Source organism: Rousettus aegyptiacus, unplaced genomic scaffold (genome assembly GCF_014176215.1).
Source record: "Rousettus aegyptiacus isolate mRouAeg1 unplaced genomic scaffold, mRouAeg1.p scaffold_m13_p_16, whole genome shotgun sequence".
Taxonomy (NCBI): Eukaryota; Metazoa; Chordata; class Mammalia; order Chiroptera; family Pteropodidae; genus Rousettus; species Rousettus aegyptiacus.
The window spans coordinates 22,340,394-22,363,344 of NW_023416291.1; the positions used below are offsets into that span (position 1 = coordinate 22,340,394).

General features: G+C 54.1%; 1 protein-coding gene across 1 annotated transcript in view; it reads right to left on the bottom strand.

Moving 5' to 3' along the window:
• Positions 1-22,951, bottom strand: part of XKR6 (XK related 6) — a 242,170-nt gene that overhangs the window by 17,590 nt on the left and 201,629 nt on the right. The window contains exon 2 of the mRNA XM_016160912.2: positions 5,304-5,500. Within this exon, the coding sequence (XP_016016398.2) occupies positions 5,304-5,500 (197 nt within the window). The remainder of the gene's footprint in view (positions 1-5,303; positions 5,501-22,951) is intronic.

Below are 22,951 nucleotides of genomic sequence, written 5' to 3' on the forward strand. Positions count from 1 at the left end.
TGATGCTCCCCACGGGGTGCGTTTCATCCTTACTAGGGAAAAGAGGAAGTGCTTTTGGGGCTGGCAGCCGAAGAGACAGTCACAGGTCAACTTAACGGGAGCAGAGAAACACGAACGAACACTTGCCTTGCTGAAGCGCTCGGACGCGGGCTGTCAGGGCTCTTGCTAGAAAAAAAAGAAAATGTAAAGCTAAAGCAGAAGTCACTAGAAGGGCTTTCGATGTAAAAGCTAACAATCGAAGTTAAGAAAGAAAACTGGCAGAGAGGTTAATGAGAGACAGAAAGAGCCCTGACCGAATCTTAGCACTCAACGCTTGTTTAAAAGAAAAGCAATGTTTAAAGACAGGGTTTGATATTTTCTCATATTTCCTTGTCTTAGTAAAGGTGCTTGTTTTTACAGAAATGTGGTGCAGATATCCGTGGTTCTTGATGGTCAGGTGTGTGTGTGGCAGGGGTAGGGGCGGACGACATGGGCAAGGCTTGGCCTTTGAACCACGTCCTGTAGATGCTGTGCTACCGCCTGGGCCGCAGGTCCAACGCGGCAGCAGGGGAGGCCTTTCCCGAGAGCCTTTCCTGCTGCGTAACCCTGGGCAACTGACTTGCCTGTCAGGCTTCGGTTTCCCGTGTATTAAACAAGGAGGGTGGGCCGGATGGCCTCCATCTGCCTCTTCAGTTCTAAGGCTTCTGTCACTTGAATCACGTTGGAAATTGAAGTTGTGAGGTTACTTTCTTGACACTCACTCAAGGTGTCTTTCTGGTTGCATGTGCCCGACCCCCACCCACAGGGGTTCCAAAACACCTGTAAAGTGTCACCCAGTGGAGTGCCACTTATGGCAACAAGTCAAATCTGCTCTTGAGACTCTCTGAGAGGACCCCTTGCACTAGGGGGAAGCATATCCCCAACGTGTGTCCCTGAGAAGGTGGCCCTACCTTGAAGTTCCAGCTCCGGCCCAAGCTTGGGTGGTGGGCTCGCGCTTCCGGGCCCACCCAGGGACTTCCAGTCTTTCCCCCAGCTGAGTTCAGAGGGTCAAGGGTGTGCGCTTGGCTCAGAGGGTGTCTGGGGATGCCCAGGATTTTTTTCCTGAGGGTTTCCAGAGGAATCCAAGAAGACAGAGGGGTATACACCACTCCAGAAGTGTGAGGCCCCAGGTTTTAATACCAACCTCTCACTAACTAGGTAGACCTCACTGGGTCTGGCTAAGCTATCTCAGTCTCCAGGGTCAGAATAGACACTATCCTCAAGGAACGGCCCATTGAAGGGAGGGATGAGCGCTCCTGTGTGTCTCTCTCAACAAAAGGCATCCTGGGGAGCTGGGAGGGTCCTGGGTCTCCAGCCCAGTCCCTCGCCTCCCACTCAGGCCAAGCCGAGCTGGGTAGTAGGATAACAAGGTTGCTCCCTGAGCGCCTAGCACAGGCGGCTCATGTGGATGCTCTCAAAGACTGAGAACATTTTCAAAAAACCAAGCCCTGGGCAGAAATTCCAGGGGCAAGAAGCAGAATTATCATCTTCTGACCTACTCAGTGTAATTGTATCTGGGGTGTACACACACACACACACACACACACACACACACACGTGCGCGTGCCGGAGCTGACAAGTCCACGGGGCATGTCTACCTCTGCTACCTCTTCGCATTGGCAACCAGCTCCACACAAGCTTGTCTCTTCGAGACTCGGCCACAGCCATCTTTGAGGCAGACTCAGGTGCTGCGTGGACACAGCGAGTGGCCCACACGCCTGCCCCTGCCATTTTTCATGTGGAAGCATCGGAAAACCCCAAATGTAAGGAAAAGCGTTGGAGTTACTAACTCCTGATCGGTGCCCCAGGCCAGCTCCGCCATCGATCCTCCTCCATCTCAAGGCACCCGGCTAGAAGCCACCTCCCTCCTCATTGCCTGCGCCAGTCCAGCTGAGTCTTGTTGATGTGCTCTCCAGGGCACCACTGAAATCTGCACGCTTGGTTGGCATCGTTTCCCCAAAACGCTCAGAGCCCCGTCATCTCACTCTGCGCCTCTCAGCACCCTCTAGGCTGCTGTCCCTAGTTCAGCTCCCGCTCTTCCCCCACCACAAAAGGAACGGAAATCCTCTTTGAAAGCAAATCTGATCCTATAGCTTCCCACTGCATTCGATACAGGCCCAGCCCAAGCTCCTTGCAGGGCCCAGCAAAGCCCGCCGGGTCAGATCCCTGCCTTCCTCCCCCTCCTCCTCCCACACCTCTCCCCTCCCTCTTCCCACACACTGCCAACCTCCAGCCATGCTGGGTCTGTTCACTTTTCGGAACAAGCCAGGCTTTTCCTGGGTATGTGCTGTTCCCTTTGCCTGGAAAGCTGTTTTTGCTCTTCCTAGAGTTGGCTCCTTCTCATCATTTACACTCTGCCTAAAAGTCCCCTGTCTGGGGATGCTTTCTCTGGCTACCACCCCCCTGCCCAGAGCAGACTCTCTCCAGCCTCATGCCGGGCACTTTGGTCTCAGCACCATGTTTGTTGGCTGCAAAGCACTTAGCACACATCGTCTGTCTAACTGTTTTTGTTCTGTCTCCCAGAGACGGGAGACGCCTGAGGGCTTGCACAGCAAAGCCCTCGGCGCGTAGCAGGGCACCTAATTCAATGCATCTTTGTTGAATGGCAGTCTGGATCAAGTACCCATGACACACCATGCAAGGTGCTGGAGGGGCAAATGTACAGCTCATGAGACCTTCATGACAACCCCAAAGTAGTTATTATGCCCACTTTACATGTGAAGAAACCCAGTTGGGAAATTAACTTGGCCTGTGCCCTAAAGTCAGTAAATGGAGAAGCTGGAATTCACACGCAGCTCTGTCTGACCACGATTCCGGACTGCTCTGCAAACCCTGCCTCAATCCAGGACTCCGGCAGAGCTCTCAGCAGACCTGGGGGTCATTGCCAGGGTAAATGGCATGTCAGAATGATCTGCAACTTTTATAGTTTTATTTTCATCTTTGTTTAAACTTTTAAGACATCAGATTTAAGGAAGGCCCTGCTGAAATACCCAAATGGCTCTAGCACAATATTTTCTAGCACTATATTATTAATTATTATTGTTATATTATTATCTTGCAGGCTGACTACTGCACTGTTAACCCGGTGATAAGTGAGGACTAGAAGTGGGAGAAGCTGGCACTGGGGAAGATCAATGGAAAACTCAACTATTAAAGGGATAGTAATAGTGATCTTGTAACCATCTACCATCATTGATGGTATAAAGTAGACAGGTGTCATCAAGGACCATCCAAAGCAAGGCCAGTTGACCGTGGATCTCACTAGTAAAGTTTGCAGTTCAATTCAGAAAGTGTGTCAACAATTTTAAAAAAGCTCTAGTACCACTACGGTCAAAACGACCAGACGTTGTACGAGGCACTTGACATTTGTCATGTTATAAAATGCTTATAACGACCCTCTGGTGTAGGTACTAATATTTTCCCCATTTCAGAGATGAGAAAACTGAGAAACAGAAAGGATCGGTAACTCCCCAAAGGTCAAAAGGCTATCAGGTAGCAGGGCGGGCGGCACCCCCACCTTTCCAGGCTGCCACACCCCACACGCTCTGATTCTTTCCATGTCACGAGCAGGTTCCTTCCAAGTGCACAGGCTTTCTCTCCCCTCCTCCAATTTCTAATACTTAAACTGGTTTTCTTTAACGCGCATACATGTCATGCAGCTTTTCATGGGAGAAGAGAGGGAAGGCATCTGTTAGCGCAGCTAAAGGGTCTGGCGACCAGCAGACGGGAGAGCCGGGCGCCAAGCCCCTTGCAGCCGCGCTCGGTGACGGCAGGCTCCCTTCCCATCAGCCCCGCTGCCGCTGCAGACGCCATCCTTGTCTCCGGGACTCACGACCCAACGGCAAAGACTGCCACTCAGTTTTCTTGAGCCCAGCAGTTCTCAAACGTGTTTAACCACAAAAGCCTATTTCGAGAAACGCCTCTGCCATACCCGGAAATGAACATGGGGAAATGCTCGCCCGGCCTCTGAGCTGCTGGCACCAACGGGAGGGGGTGGGAGGACGCTCCCCCAGGATGCGTGACCCTCCTCCCCCGGCCAGCTCTCCCCAGGGGCCCGCCGGTGGCAGCGCACCCCAGCAGCCCTCGCACTCGGCAGCCCTCGGCCTTCGCGGACCTGGCCCCGATGGGCTGCCACGTCGGGAGGGGGTGCAGGAAGCAACCGCCGCTGCCCCTTGAGCTTCCTCTCCAGGGATCTTACATCCGCCTCTCCACGTTTACAGTCTGGGGAACTGTCATGGGACGGGCTCAGCTGGGAGGCTAAAGCAGGGATGAGCCACGGGCCAAAGAGGGCAGGGGCTCCCCAGAACCTGGCCCACTCCACTCCCTACGAGGCTCCGGAGATGATAAACGCACCCCTTAGGTGCCTGCAGAGCTCGACTGTTTTCAAAGTGACCTACGTGCATTACATTACTGCATCCCCCTAAAAAATCAAATACTACTGTTGTCTCCCCATTATACCAAAGTGCAAAGGAGGCCTTAAGGGCTCCCTCGAGGCTGGTAGAGCAAGGCGGGCCTGACCACCAGTGAACTGATGTGAGACTCTGCCCTGACCAGGGAAGTCTAATCTCGCAAGGGCTCCTCGGGCAGCCGGGTGTCGGGCATCCAGAGATGGCCTCATGCCGAAGAAACCAGAGTGGTCTGGACCAGGCTCTGGGGGCTTCCCAGGCTTCTTGGTGACCATCAGGAGCCACAGGGGCCAGGTGGGGGGAGGGTGGCCAGTGGGCAGAGTACACCAGGCTCTGGACCACCATCTAACTAGAACAGAGCAACTTGAGGCTATTTTATAAACGCCACTCTTAAAAATATCTGAAACTGCTGCCTAACCTGGTTGAGTATTTTTCCCATACGCTACTTCCAGGTCCTCTCCCCCATCCTGTACACAGTCGAATACCTCAGCTCAGGCCGACACCTAAGGAAAGGGGCCGGTCCCCTCATGTGGACGACCAGGGCCCTCCGCTCTGCTGCTCCAGGAACATGGGAGACCCCAGCTCTGCTCTGCTCATAGGAACAAAGTGGCCTTGCCCAGGGGAGCAGACTGTCACACAGGTAGGTGTTCAGGAAATGTCTGTGCCACTCGTGCACCCTCGGTGTGGACCGGGTCAGCATCGCACGGAGGCCTGAGCGTCGTGAGGACTCAGGGGTCAGGACGGGCGATGCCCGTCAAGTATGCTGGGCACCGAGTGCGAGAGAAGGTGGCCACCAGGTGGTCGCCAGGCGGGACGGGGTCCTGTCTCAGCCCGAGAGAAGGCGCTTTCCCCAGGCTCCTGGGAGGCGGGGGCACTCACAGGGCAGCGTCTCGGCGCTGTTCTTCTGGACCATTATGCAGAGCTGTAGCACCAGTTGGGGGGCGCTCTCCAGGAACGTCTCGAGGAGGCGCAACATGTTGACGTCTGCATATTCGTACATCATAGCCCAGTAGAAGCGTCGCTGGTGTTCCTTCTGCCGCTGGCTCTGAATCCCCAGGTACATGGTGCGGATATACCTGCCGAGAGAGAGAGAGGACAGAACAGAGTGTGGGTAGGGGCGGGGGCTTTGGAAGGGCCGCGCTGTCCCGAAAAACCAGAGCTGCCTATGCCAGTGTCCCCTCCTTCACTCCGAGGTTTTCCAGGTACTTGAACTGGTTCTAGGGGTCCTCCGGCCCACAGGCACGGCCACGGTGCTGAGGCTTCAGGGTTGCATTTGTAGAGCTTCTACTAAATACCACAGGCTGTCCGGGTGCCAGGCGACGGGCGGGTGTCATTCCCGCTTCAGACAGACAAGGATCAGCCAGGGATCCGTAGCTGGATGGGAGAGCAACTACGGGCCGCCTCCCGGGCCATCAGACGCCCCAGCTTGTGCGCCCCCTCTTCATGAAGGAGACTCAGAGCCTGCAACACGTCTCTGTCTGGTGTCACACAAATCCACCGACCCTGCTCCGCCAGGGAGGGACCAGGGGCAAAGGAAGCAGGCGCAGGTGAAGGGTACGGGCTCTGGGTTCAAATCCCAACTTGGTCATTTGCTAACGGGATCTTGGACTAATTACTCCATGTCCTTGTCACTCTTCTTTAACATGGGAAAAAGAATCACAGCATCACGGAGTTGGCGGGGCGATTCGGGAGATAATGTGAGTGGCGGGCATGCATATTGGGTCTAAGTAAGAAAACTCCATGCCTCACTTTTATCTGAACTTTCAAGAGCTGTCACCAAGCCACAGTCACGGGGAGGATTCAAGGTACCATCTAAGTTGGCCAGTGGCCCCGGAGGCTGGGCCGGAGCCAGAGGAGGAGGCAGCATCAGGCCAAAAGCAGGCTTCAGAGTCAACAATAATGCCTGACAGAAACCGACCCCAAATTTCCTCTGTGAGAGTGTCCCAGGGTGTGAGAGTGGGCAAAGCCAGAGTCCCTCCCCCAGTGCTGATGAGCAAACAGATGCCATGAGCCCAGAGTACAGCAGGATCAAGTCTGAAATCAAATTTGGAAACCATGCCTCTTAGGACACCAGCTCACATGGCCTCCCATCCTAGAATCCAATTCGGGGTTTCCCGATCAAGTCCCTTCCACCTATTCCTCTTCTATCCTTAAGTCCTTGGGTCCCCAAGAGACAGCTGAGGGGTATGTGTTAAATCTAGAGTGGGTCTACTCCAAGTGACCTCTGGGACACCCAGCCTTCAGCTTCTTGCTAAGCCTCCAGACCCTGTGCAAAGACAGCCTTGGCCTATGGCCACGAGGTGGCGCCAGACCCTAAGCCACGCAGGAAGGCTGCTCCAGGCGGTGATCTCATCTCCAGCTAGCCGCCTCCTAAGGCCCAGCATCCTCCCTCGCGGCTGCATAGGGGTGCAAGGGGTGGGCAAGCAAGGCTGAGGGGCAGGCGCAGACAGTCTCAGCACATCCCTATGAGGCATGGCATCTGCAGGAGACAGGTGGGCTGCTGCTCCCCCAAATCCTCAACTTCTCCCTTTCCCTGGCAGGTTTCCGAATGCTCACTGCTCCCAGGAAGGTAGTCCAGGAGAGAAGACACTTGACTCTCTTCCTCCTGGATTTGCTTCCGCATGTGGTGTCACCTCCTATAACACCATCGTTCCCCTAAGAACATCGCATCGTGAAATGCATGGGTCTCAAAGCAGGAAGGCAGTGTGTCATCATGGAGCGAAGACTCAGGAAGGCTGGGCCTGGCCTAAGATCTGTAGGACTGGACAGCCTTGGGCAAGTCTCCCCCAAGGCTGGGCCTGCACTATTCACCCATCTCGGGGGTGGACTGGAGGATCCCTAAGCTTCCATCAGTGTTTATAATTTCACCCTTCTTTGAGTGAGTGGCTGGCTCCACAAAGCCAAAACTATGGCCTAGCATCTTTACAAATAATACCTGATGTTTGTGTGGCTCTCACAAGTGTCAGGCACTGCTCTGAGCGTTTCGTACTTAGTAACTCATTTATTCCTCACTGCGACCTTATAGACACAATATTACCCTTATTTTACAGATGGCAACTGATGCACTGAGGTTAATAAATGTGCTTCCATTTACCCAGCTAAGGAAGTATTTGAGCAGGTTTCAAGCCTAGTAGTCCGGCTTCACTCAGGAACAGGGCTCTTAGCTCCTACTCATATGCCTCTCAGAGGTGGACCATTTGTCTCTTTTCCTCTGAACTTAGTACAGTGGAAAAGCACACTTTGCCCCCAAACACTTGGGCTCTCTTCCAGTTCTATCCCTGGCTGTGTTATCTTGAACGAGGACCTCCTAACCTCTCTGAGCCTCAGTTTCCTCATCTCCGGCCCAGAGTAGGGCCCTAGGACATGTTGAACGGATAAATGCATGCAATCGTGCCCTGTCGGAAGGCTTCAGGGGGCTCAAATGAGATGCCTGTGAGAATATTTGGAGATCAGAAGCCACAGTAGCAGCTATTTCTGCCCCCCTCTCCCCCCAAGGTGCTCTCTTCCTGTCTTTCCTTCAGTTCACTCTGCTTATTCTCTTCCCACTTTTCTCTCCTCCCCCTGCTCTATAAACTGCGGGGCTGGGTAACACTCCTTATACCTGTCACCAGAACACTCTGGTTCTCTGAGCTCATTTTCACTTTCACATCAGCACTCCGAGGGAGACACACTTGTCTGCTCTTCTTTCCCATTGGCTCCTCTTAGGCTCAGAGAGGCTGAGTGACTTCTCCAAAGTCACACAGCCAGTCATGGTTCAGGCAAATCAGAGAAGGTCATGCCCAAACTCAGTTGCCCCGCTGAGAGTTGGCACTAGCTCTGCATGACACTGGCTGGGATGGAAAATAAGTGATTTCTGCAAGGGGAAGCAGCTGAATAGGTTTGCCTATCCAGTCCCCTGCTGCTTCTTATAACAGTCTCAGAAATGGCTTTTTGAAACCTCTGATTGTAGAGAACAACTCACCCTCGAAGCCCCAAACAGGGCTGAGTCTAGGTTGTGAAGCCTGAGCTTGGAGGACTCTCTTTAAGAAAATAATAATACCTACCAAACATGTAAAGTGGAAACAGCACCAATTCTACACACTTTCTTCCAGAAAAACAAAAAGAGAAAGAATACTTTTCCATTTATTTTATGAGGTTGGAATTACTCTGATATCAAAGCCAGACATATACCATACAAGAAACTAAAACTATATTTAAAAAAAAAACTATGGAAAAAATCTCTCATAAACATAGATGCAAAAATCTTCAACAAACTATTAACAAATCAAATCCAGTGATATCTAGAAAGAATGATACACCACAGACATTGGGTTTATCTTGGGACTATAGGGCAGGTTTGATATTCAAAAAATCAATCAATGTAATCGATAATAATAAGAAAACCATACATCACATTAATTGATGAAGAAAGAAAGCATTTGACAGAATTCAATATCCATTCATGATTTTTTAAAAAATCTCAACAAACTAGAAATGGAAGAGAATTTTCTTAGTCTGACATAGATGAAAGACATCTACAAAAACCCACATTAATATCATATTTAATGATAAAAAATTGAATTCTTTCCTCTTAAGATCAGGAAAAAGACAATGATACCTACTCTTACCACTCCTATTCAACATCATAGTAGAAGCCCCATTCAGTGCAATAAGTAAAAAAGTAAAGTATATACAGATTGCAAAGAAAGAAGTAAGATTGTCCCTATTTGTAAAGAACATGGTCATCTAAATAGAAAATTCCAAGGAATATACAAAAAGCTTATAGAACTAGTTAGTAAATTTAGCAAAGTCTCATGATACAGTTCAGCATATAAAAATTAAATCTATTTCTATAGACTACTAATGAACACTTGGAAATTGAAATTTTAAAAATATATAACATTTAACTTAGCCTCCCAAAATAAAATGCTTAGAAATGAATCTAATAAAATGTTCGGGAGTTGTACACTAAAGCTACAAAGCATTAATAAAAGAAATCGAAGAAAATCTAAATGCTAAAGAGACATACCATGTTCATGGATTAAAATCCTCAATACAGTGATATTATAATGCCAACTGTATTAAATCTGATCTACAGGTTTAATACAATTTCAACAAAGACCCCAGCAGAATTTTTTTGTAGACATAGACGAGAAAATTCTAAAATTTATATAGAAAGACAAAAGAAAGAGAACAGCCAAGATAATTTTTAAAAAGAACAAATTTAAAGAACTCACACTACATTAGAACTTACTATAAAGCTACAGTAATTAACACAGTGTAGCGCTGGCAAAGAGAGGGAAACAGATCAAGGCTACAGAATAGAGAGCCCAGGAACGGAACCATACATATCTGGTCAATTGATTTTTGACAAAGATGCAAAGATAATTCGATGGGAAAAATATGTCTTTTCAACAAATGACATAGGAACAATTAGTCATTCATAGGCAACAACTAACTTAAAATGTATCACAGATTAAAGTGTAAAACTATAACACTTTTAAGAGAAAACAGGAGAAAATCTTTTTGACCTTGTATTAGGCAAAGAGTTCTTAACTGGGACAGCAAAAGTATGACCATAAAAGAAAAAAATGACAAATTGGCTTCTATCAAAATTAAAAACTTTTGCTCTGTGAACGACATTGTTAAGAGAGTGAAAAAATAAGCGACGGACCAGGAGAAATATCTGCAAATCACAAAGAACTTGTACCCAGAATATACACAGAACTCTCGAAATCGCCGACTGGGCAAGAAGGCAGGCAGGAACAGCCTGAGCAAAGGAGAAATGACAAGACTTCCCACCCCGCCACCCCGTCGTGCTCTTTCTCACCAGGCCAAGAAAGTCTCCTCGGGCCTGGCCCCAAGGACCCAGCCGCTAGTGAGAAGACTCCACTGGCTGATGACACCCCAGGATGGGAGGTGCGGGATGGCTGTGGGGCACTGACTCACCCACGGGGCTGCCCTGAGCCTGGATAGGAAATGAATGGGTAGTGGCTACCAGGGTTTAAGGCAGAGCCAGCCCCGCAGTCCTATTCCCAGAGGCCCTCTTGGGCCAAACTAGCTATTGAGGGGGGACTGCTGGGGCAAAGCTGGGGATCCCACTGTCTACACAGGTAACCAACACGTCCGGGGCAGTCTTAGCAATCTCTAGCTCTCACCACTCACCTCGTAACCTAATTCTGTGGGCTCGTCTATCCCACCCAGGGAGTGGCAGTCATCTCGGAGGGTGCCTAAGACCCCGGTCTGGACTTGGTCCTTCAAACTTCTCCTGGGAGGAGGAGGAGGAGGAGGAGGAGGAGGAGGAGGAGGAGGAGGAGGAGGAGGAGGAGGAGGAGGAGGAGGAGGAGGAGGAACCTGAGACGAGAGGGGGCATCGCGAAGCAAGAGGCGCAAGCGGACCTCGGCGGCGGCGCACAGCCTGGGCGGCAGCGTTACGTCACTGAACACCGCGGGCCCGCCTTCCTGTCCCGTGTGCGGTCTCCAGGCGCAGAGCCAGAGGACGTCACTGTGATAAGGCTGCCCTCCAGAGCCCACATGCCAGTCGGGGAGGGGATACTCGCATATGCTGGTCGGAGGCCACCGTACACCCTGCATGTCACCTGCAACCCGCAGCGCAGAGCAGGCCCCGGAGTGCGTAGGGGAGGAAGGCCGAGTCTGCACAGGGGCCACCGACAGGAGCCACCGTCTGTGCCTCCTCGTGTACATCCGCAGACGCGGCCGTGGCGGCAGAGCTGAAGCAGAACCACACAACACAGCCCCTTGCCGCCACCCCCTGGGGCTCCCGGGGTCCTGCCCGCGGTGCTCAGGGCCCCCATGGCGCGTCTAGGGCTGTGGCCCCAGAGCACGAGCTGTGTTTGCCAACAGCAGCCATCCCTCCGGGGTGACCATAGCTGGGGCTGCACTCTGACCCCTCCGGCTCTTTATGGAAAGACCTGAACAGGTGACCTCAGAGGCAAAGCACACTTTTCCTCTGAAACTAATAATAGTTATTCACCTGGAGGGCTCTTTGCTTCTTAAGAAAAAAATGCCTTTATATTTTTGTTGCATTGAAATACAAGTAGCCATGCCTCTGGGGCCACCTCAAAGCATCTGTAGCCTCATCCTGGGTGAGTGTGGTGCACGCTCTCTCTCTTACACGGACGCATACACACCACTGCACGCATCCACATACCAACGCCGCTCCACACAGACCCCGCACGCTCCACACTGACCCCGCAGGTAGACGCGCATGCACACTGTATGTCCCTGGTGTGGGCACGCAAACTGCTCACGGAGTCCATACACCCGCGTGGCCATACACTGTGTCCTACGCAGCACAAAGACCCACATATACAAACAACCACGTGCATGTACACACTACGCATGTCTAGGCCGCCACCTGTACGGACACCTGGAGGCACATGATCACAGCCCCGAGTCACAGCCGACCCTGGATTACCGAGGACGCGGTCTCTTGCCTGCGCCTCCTCTTCTGCCCGCCCCACCCCTGTCCTCCCCCCAGGGCTGCTTGCTCCTGGCCATTCGCTGTTATCACAGCGGATGGAAGAGAGGATGCAGAGGCAGAGCCACGCCCACATCAAGCCACTGGGCTCTTCCGGGTACTGTGCACCCTCAGAGCTTGCAGGGCTGCTGTGGTTACTGGTCAGATGGGAAGCGAGAGGATGCAGGGGCTTCCAAACCCGATGACGTGCTGCCCCCAGTACCAAGGATGGTGCTGGGCTAGCTGCAGCCAAGGCACCCAGGAGCTCACTGGGATCTGAACTTGCGAAGGGCCCCTGGCCCTGTTCACACCTGATTCACCCCCCTCCACCTGCGCCTGGTTTATTTCGGAATCAAAACTTGTCTGACAGCAGTAAAGGTGTTGAAAGCTGTTGTAACATTGTAAAATCTGCATTTTCGTCGGGTCTGTCCTTCTGGGGTGGAGGTTTCTTCCCATGTGTCCTTTCCACATCCGGGGCTGGAAGGGTCGGGGGCCAAGTGGCCGGGCAGCTGCTGTAGGAGAAAGTGGCCTAACAGAGGGGTTGGGGGCTGCTCAGGGCCCTGGGCTCCGTGGAGTGTGTGTGGGAACCTCACCACTCTGGGGCTTGTCACCTGCTGAGAACTGCTGAGCGGGGCCACCAGGTGCCACCCAGGGAGGGTGCTGGTCAGGGAGCTCTGAAGCTGCCGTTCTCAGGGAGGGGGCCCCGGGGCTGCTCGTCGCCTGGGTCCTGGCGCAGGAGCGAGCCGCAGGACAGCGCACGAGCCCTCCCGGCTCTTCTGGGTCATTCACAGATCTCAGGGGCGTCAGCGCCCGACTTGTCACTGGCAGGATCAGGGAGCAGCCTATTGCCAGGCTACTGCGATCACCATTTCCATTCTGTGGATGAGGAAATCGAGGCTCATCTAGATTCGGTAACCCAGGTAGCTCCCCATGGGCTCTGCATCCGGGTAGCCAGTCTCCCCACCTCCCTCTCCCATACCTGCTCCCTGACCCCTGGCCACCCTGATGGCTCTCGCTCCCAGACCTTCCTGGCATCCGCTGTCATGATGTCTTTGCTTGTGCCGTCCCCACTGCCTGCAGAGCCGACAGTCAGGGCTGACACCCCGAGGTCTGGGAGGGCTGGAAGGGCTGTCCTGCTGCTGGCTCCTGCCCCAGGACCCAGGGCACAGCTGCGGGGGTTCCCACCTGGGCACAGAGTCAACGGCGTGCAGGTGGGAGCAGGGCCCCGCTCCCCTCCACGCACCTCCCTCCCTGCTGGGTCAAGGTATTTTCCTTCCTATCCTCCCACTATATAGCAATAGTGCTCATCTACTGGGTTCTCCCTATGTGCCAGCCACAATTAAGCACTCTACATATGGTAAGTCATTCAACTCAAAAGCCGCGATTGTCTACGGATGAAGAAACCGAAGCAAGAGGGCGCGCGAGGATGTAGCTAGGATTCGGACCGGCTGGTTGGACGCCAGAGTGTGCGGCCGACTCCGTGCACCGTTCTCCCCTGCTGGTGACTTTTCTCGCATCCCCTCTCCATTTACTCCTTCAACAACCCTACGAATTAGATCATCTACTAGCTCCTTTCTCAGATCGGGACACGAGGCTCGAGGCTTGGAGGGGTTAGACAGCACCCCTACGGGGAAAGCTGCATTTGAGCCTCTGTTGGGCTGTGTTGCATGCCTCCGTCTCCACCCCTGGAACCACAGCTCTCCGCGTGGCCCACCCTGTACCGGAGTCACTTATGTAGTTACATTTCAACCCCAAGGGGGGAAGTCTGTGCCCCCAGTGCCCCCGGCCCGCCGTGGGAGACATCCGGTCAGAGGTGCTACTGTGAATGCAGCCCCTGCTCTCATTTGACCAAGGGATGCCTGCACCCCAGCTTCACACACATAAAACACATTGACCCCTAGGTAGGAGACCAGAACGGGGACATGAGCCCCATTAAAACAGGAAAGATTGGGGTTGGGCACAAGAGAGAACTTCCTAAGCAGCACAGCAGGATAACGCTGTGACAGGACAGGTTTTCTGCCCGTTGGGACAGTTCAAGAAGAGAGAAGCCAATCTATCGGGGCTCAGACGTCAGACACTCAGATGGAGGACAAGGGCTGGACCTGCCAGGGGCCTTTTCAGCCCCAGCAATTTATCGCAGGCACCCAAATAAATGCCCACGTGGCTGTATACACCTGTGTGTCCCCACACAGGGTCACAGAAGTCCCACCTGTGGATTCTCTTAAAACCACCCGCAATACAGGGTCTGGGCGGCTCAAAGGGCCCCTAAACCTGGCACAGTAGGAATCATGTGCCAACCAAGCCCCGGGCAGCGGGCTACAGGCTCTTTCTGAGTATGAGAATGGACTCTAGAACCTTCCACTGCCTAGGAAGGTTGTCCCTGGGAGCCCCTCTGCTCCCTTATATCACTCCCCCCTCCCCCCTCCTCCCCCCCACCCCCACACATGCTACAGCTGAGACGCTTTCGGCAGGAAGGAAAGGTGGCGGGGCCAGCTGCCAGCTCAGCCCCTGAGAGCTGCACGTCAAACGTGAGCTATTTTTAGCTCTTCTCTCCAGCGTCTCTGACATCAGCTGAGCGATGGCGGCGGGCTCGAGCACACATCTGAGAGAACGGGCATGAAATGGCATTTCTTTGCAGAGGCCCAGGGGAAACGGCAGGGAAAAGCACCTTAAGGCTCCAGGGAGGCTGCCGCATGGGTGTCACCCGGCCGTCCTCCTGGACGTGGGTCTTGGTCACAGGGTGGCCTCAGCATCCCTTGACATCTCAGGGCTTAGGAAAGCATAACACGGGCGGGAACTGAGCCGCCTGCCCCTGCCTCGCGTCTCCTCCAGCACAGTGAGGCCCAAGCGACGGCCCCTGCTCTGAGACGAGGCAAGAAACTTGATTGAAACTATCGACGCACTTTGGCAAACCGACATGTTGGAGGAATGCTTTTTGTTCCCTATTAGAAGCTCCCAGAAGGACACAGACCCAGGTCCTGGGCTGTGGTTTACCTTTGCATACCCGGTGCGTGGCACACTGTCAGGCACTCGGCAGGCATTCAGGGTTTGTCTCGTGAATGAATGAATCAATCGGGTAGCCTGTTAATAAAATCTTTGAGCTCTAGAAAGGCCGTGCATTTAGAGAACAAGCTCCCAGGGCAGGTATGGGGAAAGCCTTCCTTTCTCCAGGCTTCGGGTCAGCACCCACGGCCCGCTGGGAGCCAGAGCCCAGAGCAGCTCATGGGGGACCTCCCTCCCTTTTCTCTGAAGCCTCACTCTCGGGCCCGGCCGAAGGCCCCAGTCACTGAGTGAGAAGCGACAGTACGCTCATCTCTCTGTCTAGCCAGTCTGTGCTCTTCCCAACCAGGCAGGCAGGCCCATCGCTGGGGCCGCCTTGTGCTTTCCGGCCTAGAGCTGGGACCATTGCCATGCCCACAGCCGGACGGGCCACTTCCCTGTCCCCTAGATTAGAGCTGAAGACTTCTAACCACAGGCCCCGACTGGTGTCGCTCTGCCTGCATCCTGCTAAGCGAACGCGCTGGGGGTCAAGGCAGCCCACATGCACACACGCTGCTGAGTAGAACGGGGGAGCTGGGCTCGGTCACAATGAGGGGAGACACCAGTGGATGTTCAAATACCTCACAACTTTGAGAGGGAGCCCAATGACCCAAAATAGTCCCCTGCACTTCGCGGGGGGCTTCGAACCTTGATCAATACATGACCCACCCAGTGCAGTGGCTCTAAGGACCCCCTGGGCATGGGGCAGGAGGACGCACCTGTGCCTTCGTCATAAGCTTCAGGTGCAGGGTGCGGCTAAAACATTCAAGTGTCTCCTTTCTCGCCCACAGCAGACCTGTGGCAAATGGATTCATCTGAAAGATTCGGGGAGGTTCTCTGGCTCACCCACGCCACCTCATGGGGTTTATTCTCCCTGTGGGCCACCTTGTCCTTTCATTGGCTCTAAACTTGTCCTTTCGGGCTCCCATGAGCCCTCCACTGCAGCAACCCTGCCCCTTCCCAACCGCGTTCGAGCCTTCCACAGCCATGATTGAGCTCCTGCTGCATACGAGGCGCTGCACGGGGCGCAGGAGACCCAGCCCCAGTCCTTGCCATCCTTCCTCTGCATCACACCGTCCCGTGACTCTGCTGGCCCCGATGGAAGGCGCGTCACTGTATCAACGCCGCGTGCATTTAGTATTCAGCGTCTGGTATTCGGGCTTTGAGAATCACCTTCCAGAGGTGAATGCTGCCAACGGTGAGGGAGGAGTGGACCGAGGAATCCGTGCGACGACTCACGGGTGGCTTTGACCCTGGCCTCGAGGCTGTCCTGCTGCCGCTATGTCCTGGCTGCGTGGCCTTGGGAACATTCTTCCCCCCGTGCTTTCCTCTTAGTGAAGGTGAGACCAGACGAGCTCCCAGGCCCTGGCGCTACACTGGCCTTGCGGATCTTGTAGGACCTGGTCAGCTACCCAGAGATCTTCCCAGATTGGTGGTCACCCTGCAGGACAGGGCCACCTCTCAGAGCACCCCCACCTTCCCAACCTACAGGCTGCTTTCCTGCGTGGCAGAGGCTCAGCATCTCCCAGGATGCAGCCTCTGCTCATCCAAGCCCTCGTCTATATCCAGCCATCCATCCCCGGGCTGGGAAACTAGACGTGTCATGTGCGCTGTTTCCTGGGGCTTCCCAGGGAAATAGGTTAGGAATAGAAATAGAAAATGGCATTTAGTTGAGTTTGCATTTAGTTGAGCCAGGAGGCCAGTGACGTTTCCACATCTTAGGACACACTGCCAGGTGATGCAAGGCCAAGGCCCGCTGGCCAGTGCTCGAGGTCATCCGGCCTCCCCAGGAGGCCCCCGAAGTCAGACACAAGAAAGGAGAGCAAAGGCCAGGCTGGGGGCTCCCGCCTGCCCCGAGGCCGGGGTTCCACTGGGTGAGCCTCACAATCATGTCGCTCTCTTCCTCAGCGTCCCCGTGTGCTGCTGGGGACACGGGGGAATGAATGCAGGAAGAGCACCAGGCTGTGCGTTAGGGGTCCCCAGGGCCCGGGACTCCTCACCCCTTCCCCCGAACCCCAGCCTCCTCAGTCCTAAGAGGCCGCCATGCAGACTCTCTGTATCTGTTCCATGCCCCACGGCGAGAAGGGCCCATCTTGGTGACCTAGTTCTGGCCCGCCTTCCCCTTTCACGGCAGCGGTGCCATGGACCAGGTTGCAAGAGGTGGGGCAACTCCTTCGATATGTGGCCGGAGAGCTGGCCTGACTACGCATCTGCCAGCTACGTCCTGGGGTAGGGGTCGGGGTGGGACGTGACCTGGCTCTGGGCTCGGCTCGCCTGCTGGGTTGGGTCTTTCTGAGGCCTTGCCGGCCGATCTCACGTTCAGGCAACAGAACTGCGTCTCAGGCCCACACCAGACAGGGGGGTGTAAGAATAACAGTAAACAATACAATGACTCTTCGTTTCTGCGCACACTCTTATCCCTCGGATCTTCCTCAGATACACCTGCATTGACTTTTCTTTATCACCTTCTTAAGATTTTGACAAGGCGATCCTGATTCTCCCTGTGATTGGGGCAGAAAGCAGGGGCCACACGGCATCACCGAGCCATGAGGCTGGAAGCCCAGACCGGCCCTGGGCCCAGGCTCCTCCCAGGGGCTCTTCCTTTTGCTCCTGTAGCGGAGAAGGCACATCCGTTCCTAGAAGTCACCCTACAGGGAGGACAGCAAGGCCTCCCAGGTGCCAGGCATGGAGCCAGGGGCTGGTCCTGCCCCAAAGCAGCTCGCATCTGGCCAGGACACAGGCAAGTGCACTGTCGACTGACCCATGCTTCACGCTCTGAATATAATGAGGTTGCTGAACATGGTATGTATACTGCCACCCCACTTTACAGATGAGGAAACTGAGGCCAATGAGTATTAAATAATTCATTCGAGGACTTAGAATCAAGGGCCGGTACTTGTGGACTATGTTGCCCCCAAAGCGTGAGGGGCTCTTGGGGCAGTGGGAGCTCCTGCCCCCAGGGGTGGGGAGGAACGGTCAGGCCGTTAGCCCCTTTCCCAGCCAAGCTCGCCTTCACTCAGGGTGCACGAGGCCGAGCTCCAGTCCCTCTGGCATGGCCCTCTCCTGGCTCTTTCCGATGCAAGAAAACCCCTGGGACTGAAACCGGGAGCTTTCTGAAGTCAAGAGCTGGGTCAGCCTCGCCTGCATTCCTCTCTAGACTGAATTAAAAGACGACTGATGAAGTGGATGAAAGAGGGGCCCGAGAAGTCACAGTCGAGAGGGTAGAGCAGCTTCCAATCAGGGGAGGGCGAGTCCATGTCCTCCTGCGGATCGTCAGGGCCTGACCAGTGGGTAGTGCGAGGCTCCTCTTTGCTCTTAGCCCCCGGCCTCCTCTAGGGTCAGCACAGGAGGACCACCGGGCTGCAGCCGGTCTGGAACAGGGCACCCTGTCCAGGCCTGGGCTCAGAGATGCCCCAACTCCCAGAGGCTCCAGAGGCCAGGAGGCAGCAAAAGCTCTCCCGGGAGCCCGTCAGAGCAGAGAGCTGCTGTGCCAGCCGCCCAGGGACCACGAGTTCAGGCCTTTTCTGTCATCCGCACTGACCAGTCCTGAGACGGCCAGAATCATGTGAAGAGCGCACGCCCCAGTCACTTCATCCCTAAAACGGGGTAAGGGTCTCTTCTGGATTCTCTTTCGACTGTCTACAGGTGCAAGTGAAGAAAGCGATATTTCCATACGGCAGTCTTTGTCTAAGAACACAGGACAGGAACAGAAAGCCCCGTCTCCTCCCTCAGACAGAGAGTGCTTAATAATTCATTAATTCATACCTCAGCACATTCTGGACAGAATCTGAGAGGGCACGAGCACACGATACAGTTGGCCAGCACCGCAGACCCTTCGATCGCGGGCCAGACTCTCCCCCTCCCAAGGTCGCCCACGAGTAATTGCCGATCGCTTTCCGTGCAGCTGGCTTACGTTGCGTAGAGGTTTCTCACAGGCCATCTGTGAAACCCTCACAGCTGCCCCGCCTGGCAGTTACCGCATCGTGCCATCTACTATGTGAGCAACCGAAAGTGTGGCCCTTCCAACTTTATTGTTTTTCAAGATTGCCTTTTTCTCTCTGCAGATACGTGCCTGATACAGTCTACGGGCGTCACGTGTATAACTCACCTAACATGACTTGTGAGATGGGTTCTATCACAGGCCATCTTACAGATGAAGAAACTGAGGCACCAGGAAGTCAACTTGCCTTCCTCGTGTAACTAAGTCACAAACGTGGTAGGCGGCAGAGCCGGGAGTTGAACCCGAGCCAGGTGGCTCTGCTTCCCTGATAGATATCCATAAAAACGCCAGGAACGTGGGAGTGAGCTGGTCCAGGTCTCCCCTTTTATAGGGAAGAAACCGAGGCACAGAAAAACTTGTCTAAGACTCAATGTGCCGGAGGCAAACGAGACTCTGGCCTCCAGATCCCGGTCCTTCTGCCCTCACTGGCCACTCCCTCCCTCCCTGCAGCCCCGCCTGTTCATTTTGACATGATGTTGCCTGGTCGAAATGCTGGGAAGGACACAGCAGCTGTGCAGTGATTCCTCTGGGCCTTGCGAGGAGTGTCGGGGCTGTGATACTGGTCCCGGCCCTAAAACAGATCCATGGAAGTCCAGGGAAAGGGACCTAAACCCACTCATCAGGGAGCAGGCCCAGGCCCAGGGCAGTGTGGGGCCATTGTCCCACCTTACCGCACCCATCGCTTTCCATGTGGTGACATCCCTGGGACTTGTCTCTCTTCCCCACCAACTTTTAAGTTCCGGGAGCACATTGGCCCAGTTTCCCATCCTCGTGACCCCACAGCAGCCAGCACAGACCCTGGCAGGCACACAGCAGGCCCTGGCTTACCTTGGCTGACTGGGGTGACCGGGTCGTCTCTGTAGGCTCCCCAATTTGGGTTTTACTCTCCCCCAGCTGTCAGCAACTTTCACTAAATTAACATTGCCTCGACTTCCCCAGTGCTGGATGAGACCTCCCAGCTCCTGTGGCCCTTGCAGAGAGTCCCACTGGGCAGAGCCTGGCACCGAAGCCACATTCGTCTGTCAACAACGAGCCCACTGGGCCAGCAAGTTCGGAGCTGGGGCGGTTGACTCCTCTGTTCTAGGGTGTCCTGGACAGGAAGTGGGGCTTCTGTCTCATGAGCTGCCTCCCTCCTGGCCATCCCGAGACACACCCTCTCAACATATTCTGAGCCAAACCCATCTTCATTCCTTTTGTTCATGCCCTGCAGACTCCTGAGATGCCCTTTTCTGTCAACTAACTCCTCGTTATTCAAGACCCAGCCCAACGGCACTTAGGAAATTCATCCTCTTCCATCTCTGCTCCCCTGGGGAGAGGATGGTGCCCCTCCTCTGACCCCTTCTCCTCCAGCACCTGTCACTGTGGCACTCAGTGCACTGTCATGTGGTCAAAGTTTTGTGTTTTGTTTTTCCCTTTTCCTCCTTTGCAAGACCATGAGCTCCTAGAACAAAGACTTGTGCGCACAGGGCTGGGCTCATGACTGGTGCTCAGTCGAATGAATGAATGAATGAATGAGTGGTGCCTAAAATCAGTGGATGCATGAGACTGCAGGCCGTCCCAGGGAAAGCACTGGAAAGGCCACCCAGCTGATCAAACTGGTCTTTCTTTCTGACACAGCTTCGCAAGGCTCCTTCCACCCCTGCAGGGGCCTGTGGGCCAGTCAGGAGCCCACCACCTCCCCATTCTTGGCCAACTTCCTCAACCCACATAGTCAGGACTCATATGCTTCTCAAATCCTTCCTGTCACAGAAGAGTAAAAATGATGGAGCTAATTCATACTAAGGTGATAGTGGCTTAAGGTATTATTCCTCCAGCAGGGGAGATAAATGCTTAAAAATGAAGGCTAGGTGGTGTTTAGCAACTGGCATTTCAGACAACACAACACGATCCCATTGCAGCACAGATCCCACTATCCCTTCTTCTGCGGGAAAGACCGGCCTTGCCTCACGCTCACAAGGTCGTCTTTCTGTAGAGAGCAGTTTGACCAGCCACAAAACCCATCCTTGGACCCAAAAGACATACCTTTCCCCCGACCAGACAGAGCAACCAATATACACAACTCATTGTACTTTCCCATTTATCGTTTCCTTTGAGCCTACGATGCAGATGAGGTAGGAATCAGTATTCTCCTTCCATACACGTGGACACTGAGGCTGCGAGAGATCGACTCATCGAGTGTCGCCCACTAGGACATTTGAGGTCACGCGCAGCGGCCAAGGCTGGCCTTCCTGGGGTCCCTAAAACCACCCACCACGGTCATGAAAGCCCTGTTAGCGTTCCCTAGCTTCGCCCGTAATAGTCACCATGGCATGTTGCCATCCTGTTTACAGAGAAGTCATTCTAGAAATGTTTGCCCAGGAGTCTGTTATGGGCTCAATTGGGTCCCCTCTAAATTCATATGTTGAAGCTCTAACCCCCCACTATGATTATATTTGGAAATAGGGCATTTAAGGAGGTAATTAGGATAAATGAGGTCATAAGGGTGGGACCCTGACCCAAAAGGATTGGTGTCCTTGTAGGAGGAGGAGGCACCACAGTTCTCTCTCTCAGTGCACACACAGAGCGAGGGCCGTGTGTGGACACAGGGAGAAGGTGGTTGTTCATAAGCCAGGAAGGGGCTTCGGCAAAAATCAGCCCTGCCGGCACTTTGACCTTGGACTTCCAGTCTCCATAACTGGGAGAAGATGAGCTTCTGCTGTGTAGCTCCCAGTCTGTGGCACTTTGTTATGAAAGTCCTTGCAAACTAACAGAGCCCTAGGACTGACCGTGGAGAAAGAGGTGTCCATGGATTTATTCAGCAGACAGCGGCTGCGTGAGTGCCAGGACTTGTGGTCATCTGACAGGAGGTGGGCGTGGGGGGAGCGGAGAGTAGGTGGAGGGGTTCCGAACCCGGGTTTCTAGTTTGATCCTCTTTCTGCTGTTAGAAATCACTCCTTTGCTGTAAGCCAAATGAAGTAACACATCCTGTCTCACTTTGCAAGAATAACAGAAAGTTAGAGTTCGAATGGGCAGGAATCCAACCCTTTCCTTTGCAGATGAAGAAAACTGAGGCCAAGAGAGGTGTGCCTGACGGCGGGCCGTACCCAGGTCTCCTGGCTCCCGGCCTGCATCTTTCCTGCTGTCTGCTGCCTTCCCTTACCAGTCCTCTTCAGGGCCCAGGTGCTGCTGGTGGGAAGGATCTGGAAAGAAGAGCTGGGACCATTCTGACACTCTCACAATTTGCCTAGCACTGGCCCTGAAAGTAAGCCCGCGAAACCTTCCTCTGCGGCCTGAGGCTGGAGCGCCTTCCTGGCCCCCGTGGTTTACTTCATCTCTCTTCGCTTTCTGCTTAGGCCGAGACGCACCGCTGGTGGACGGTGGAGCTGACGCTGGCAGCTTGCCCCGTCTCCAGCCCTGCGAGGGGCCCATCTCCTCTGCCCCGGGATGCCTGCTCTATACTCTGAGGACAGGTTCCCCAAGGGGGACAAATTGCTCACCCCAAGGTGGGAGAGTCTGAAGAGGCCGTGCCCTGACCCGAGGGCCTGGCCAGTTGTCAGCAAGGAGGGACACTCAAGGCACAGTGGTGTGCAGACACCACTGGGAAGACAGCTTTTTCCACCCCAGCCGCTGAGGACAGAAGATGGCGCGAGCCCCCCGCAAGGCCCAGGGAAGCGGAGTCCGTAGCCATGAGCGGGGCTTTCCAGGAGAAACCCAGCAGCTGCTAAAAAAAAAGGCGGGGGAGAATCGAGCCAAAGACTTCAGAGGGACCAAAGCCAATAATCACAGAAAAATAGCCCGCTGCCCCCTCTGCGCCTTCCTCCCTCACCCCAGTGGCGGAGGGAGAGATTGGACTTAGAAATTGGGATTAAACTGGCTTCAGCTTCTCAGATACAGGCAAGGCCTCTCGGACATCTCCATCCCCACCAGAAGGAAGGACCCGCTCCCATCTTGTAATTCCTTTCACCCCCCGGCAGCCACAGAGCGGAGCACCTGCCCAGAGGGAGCTTTGAGAAGCAGACCTGAAGTCCAGGACATGCCCTGGATCCCACTC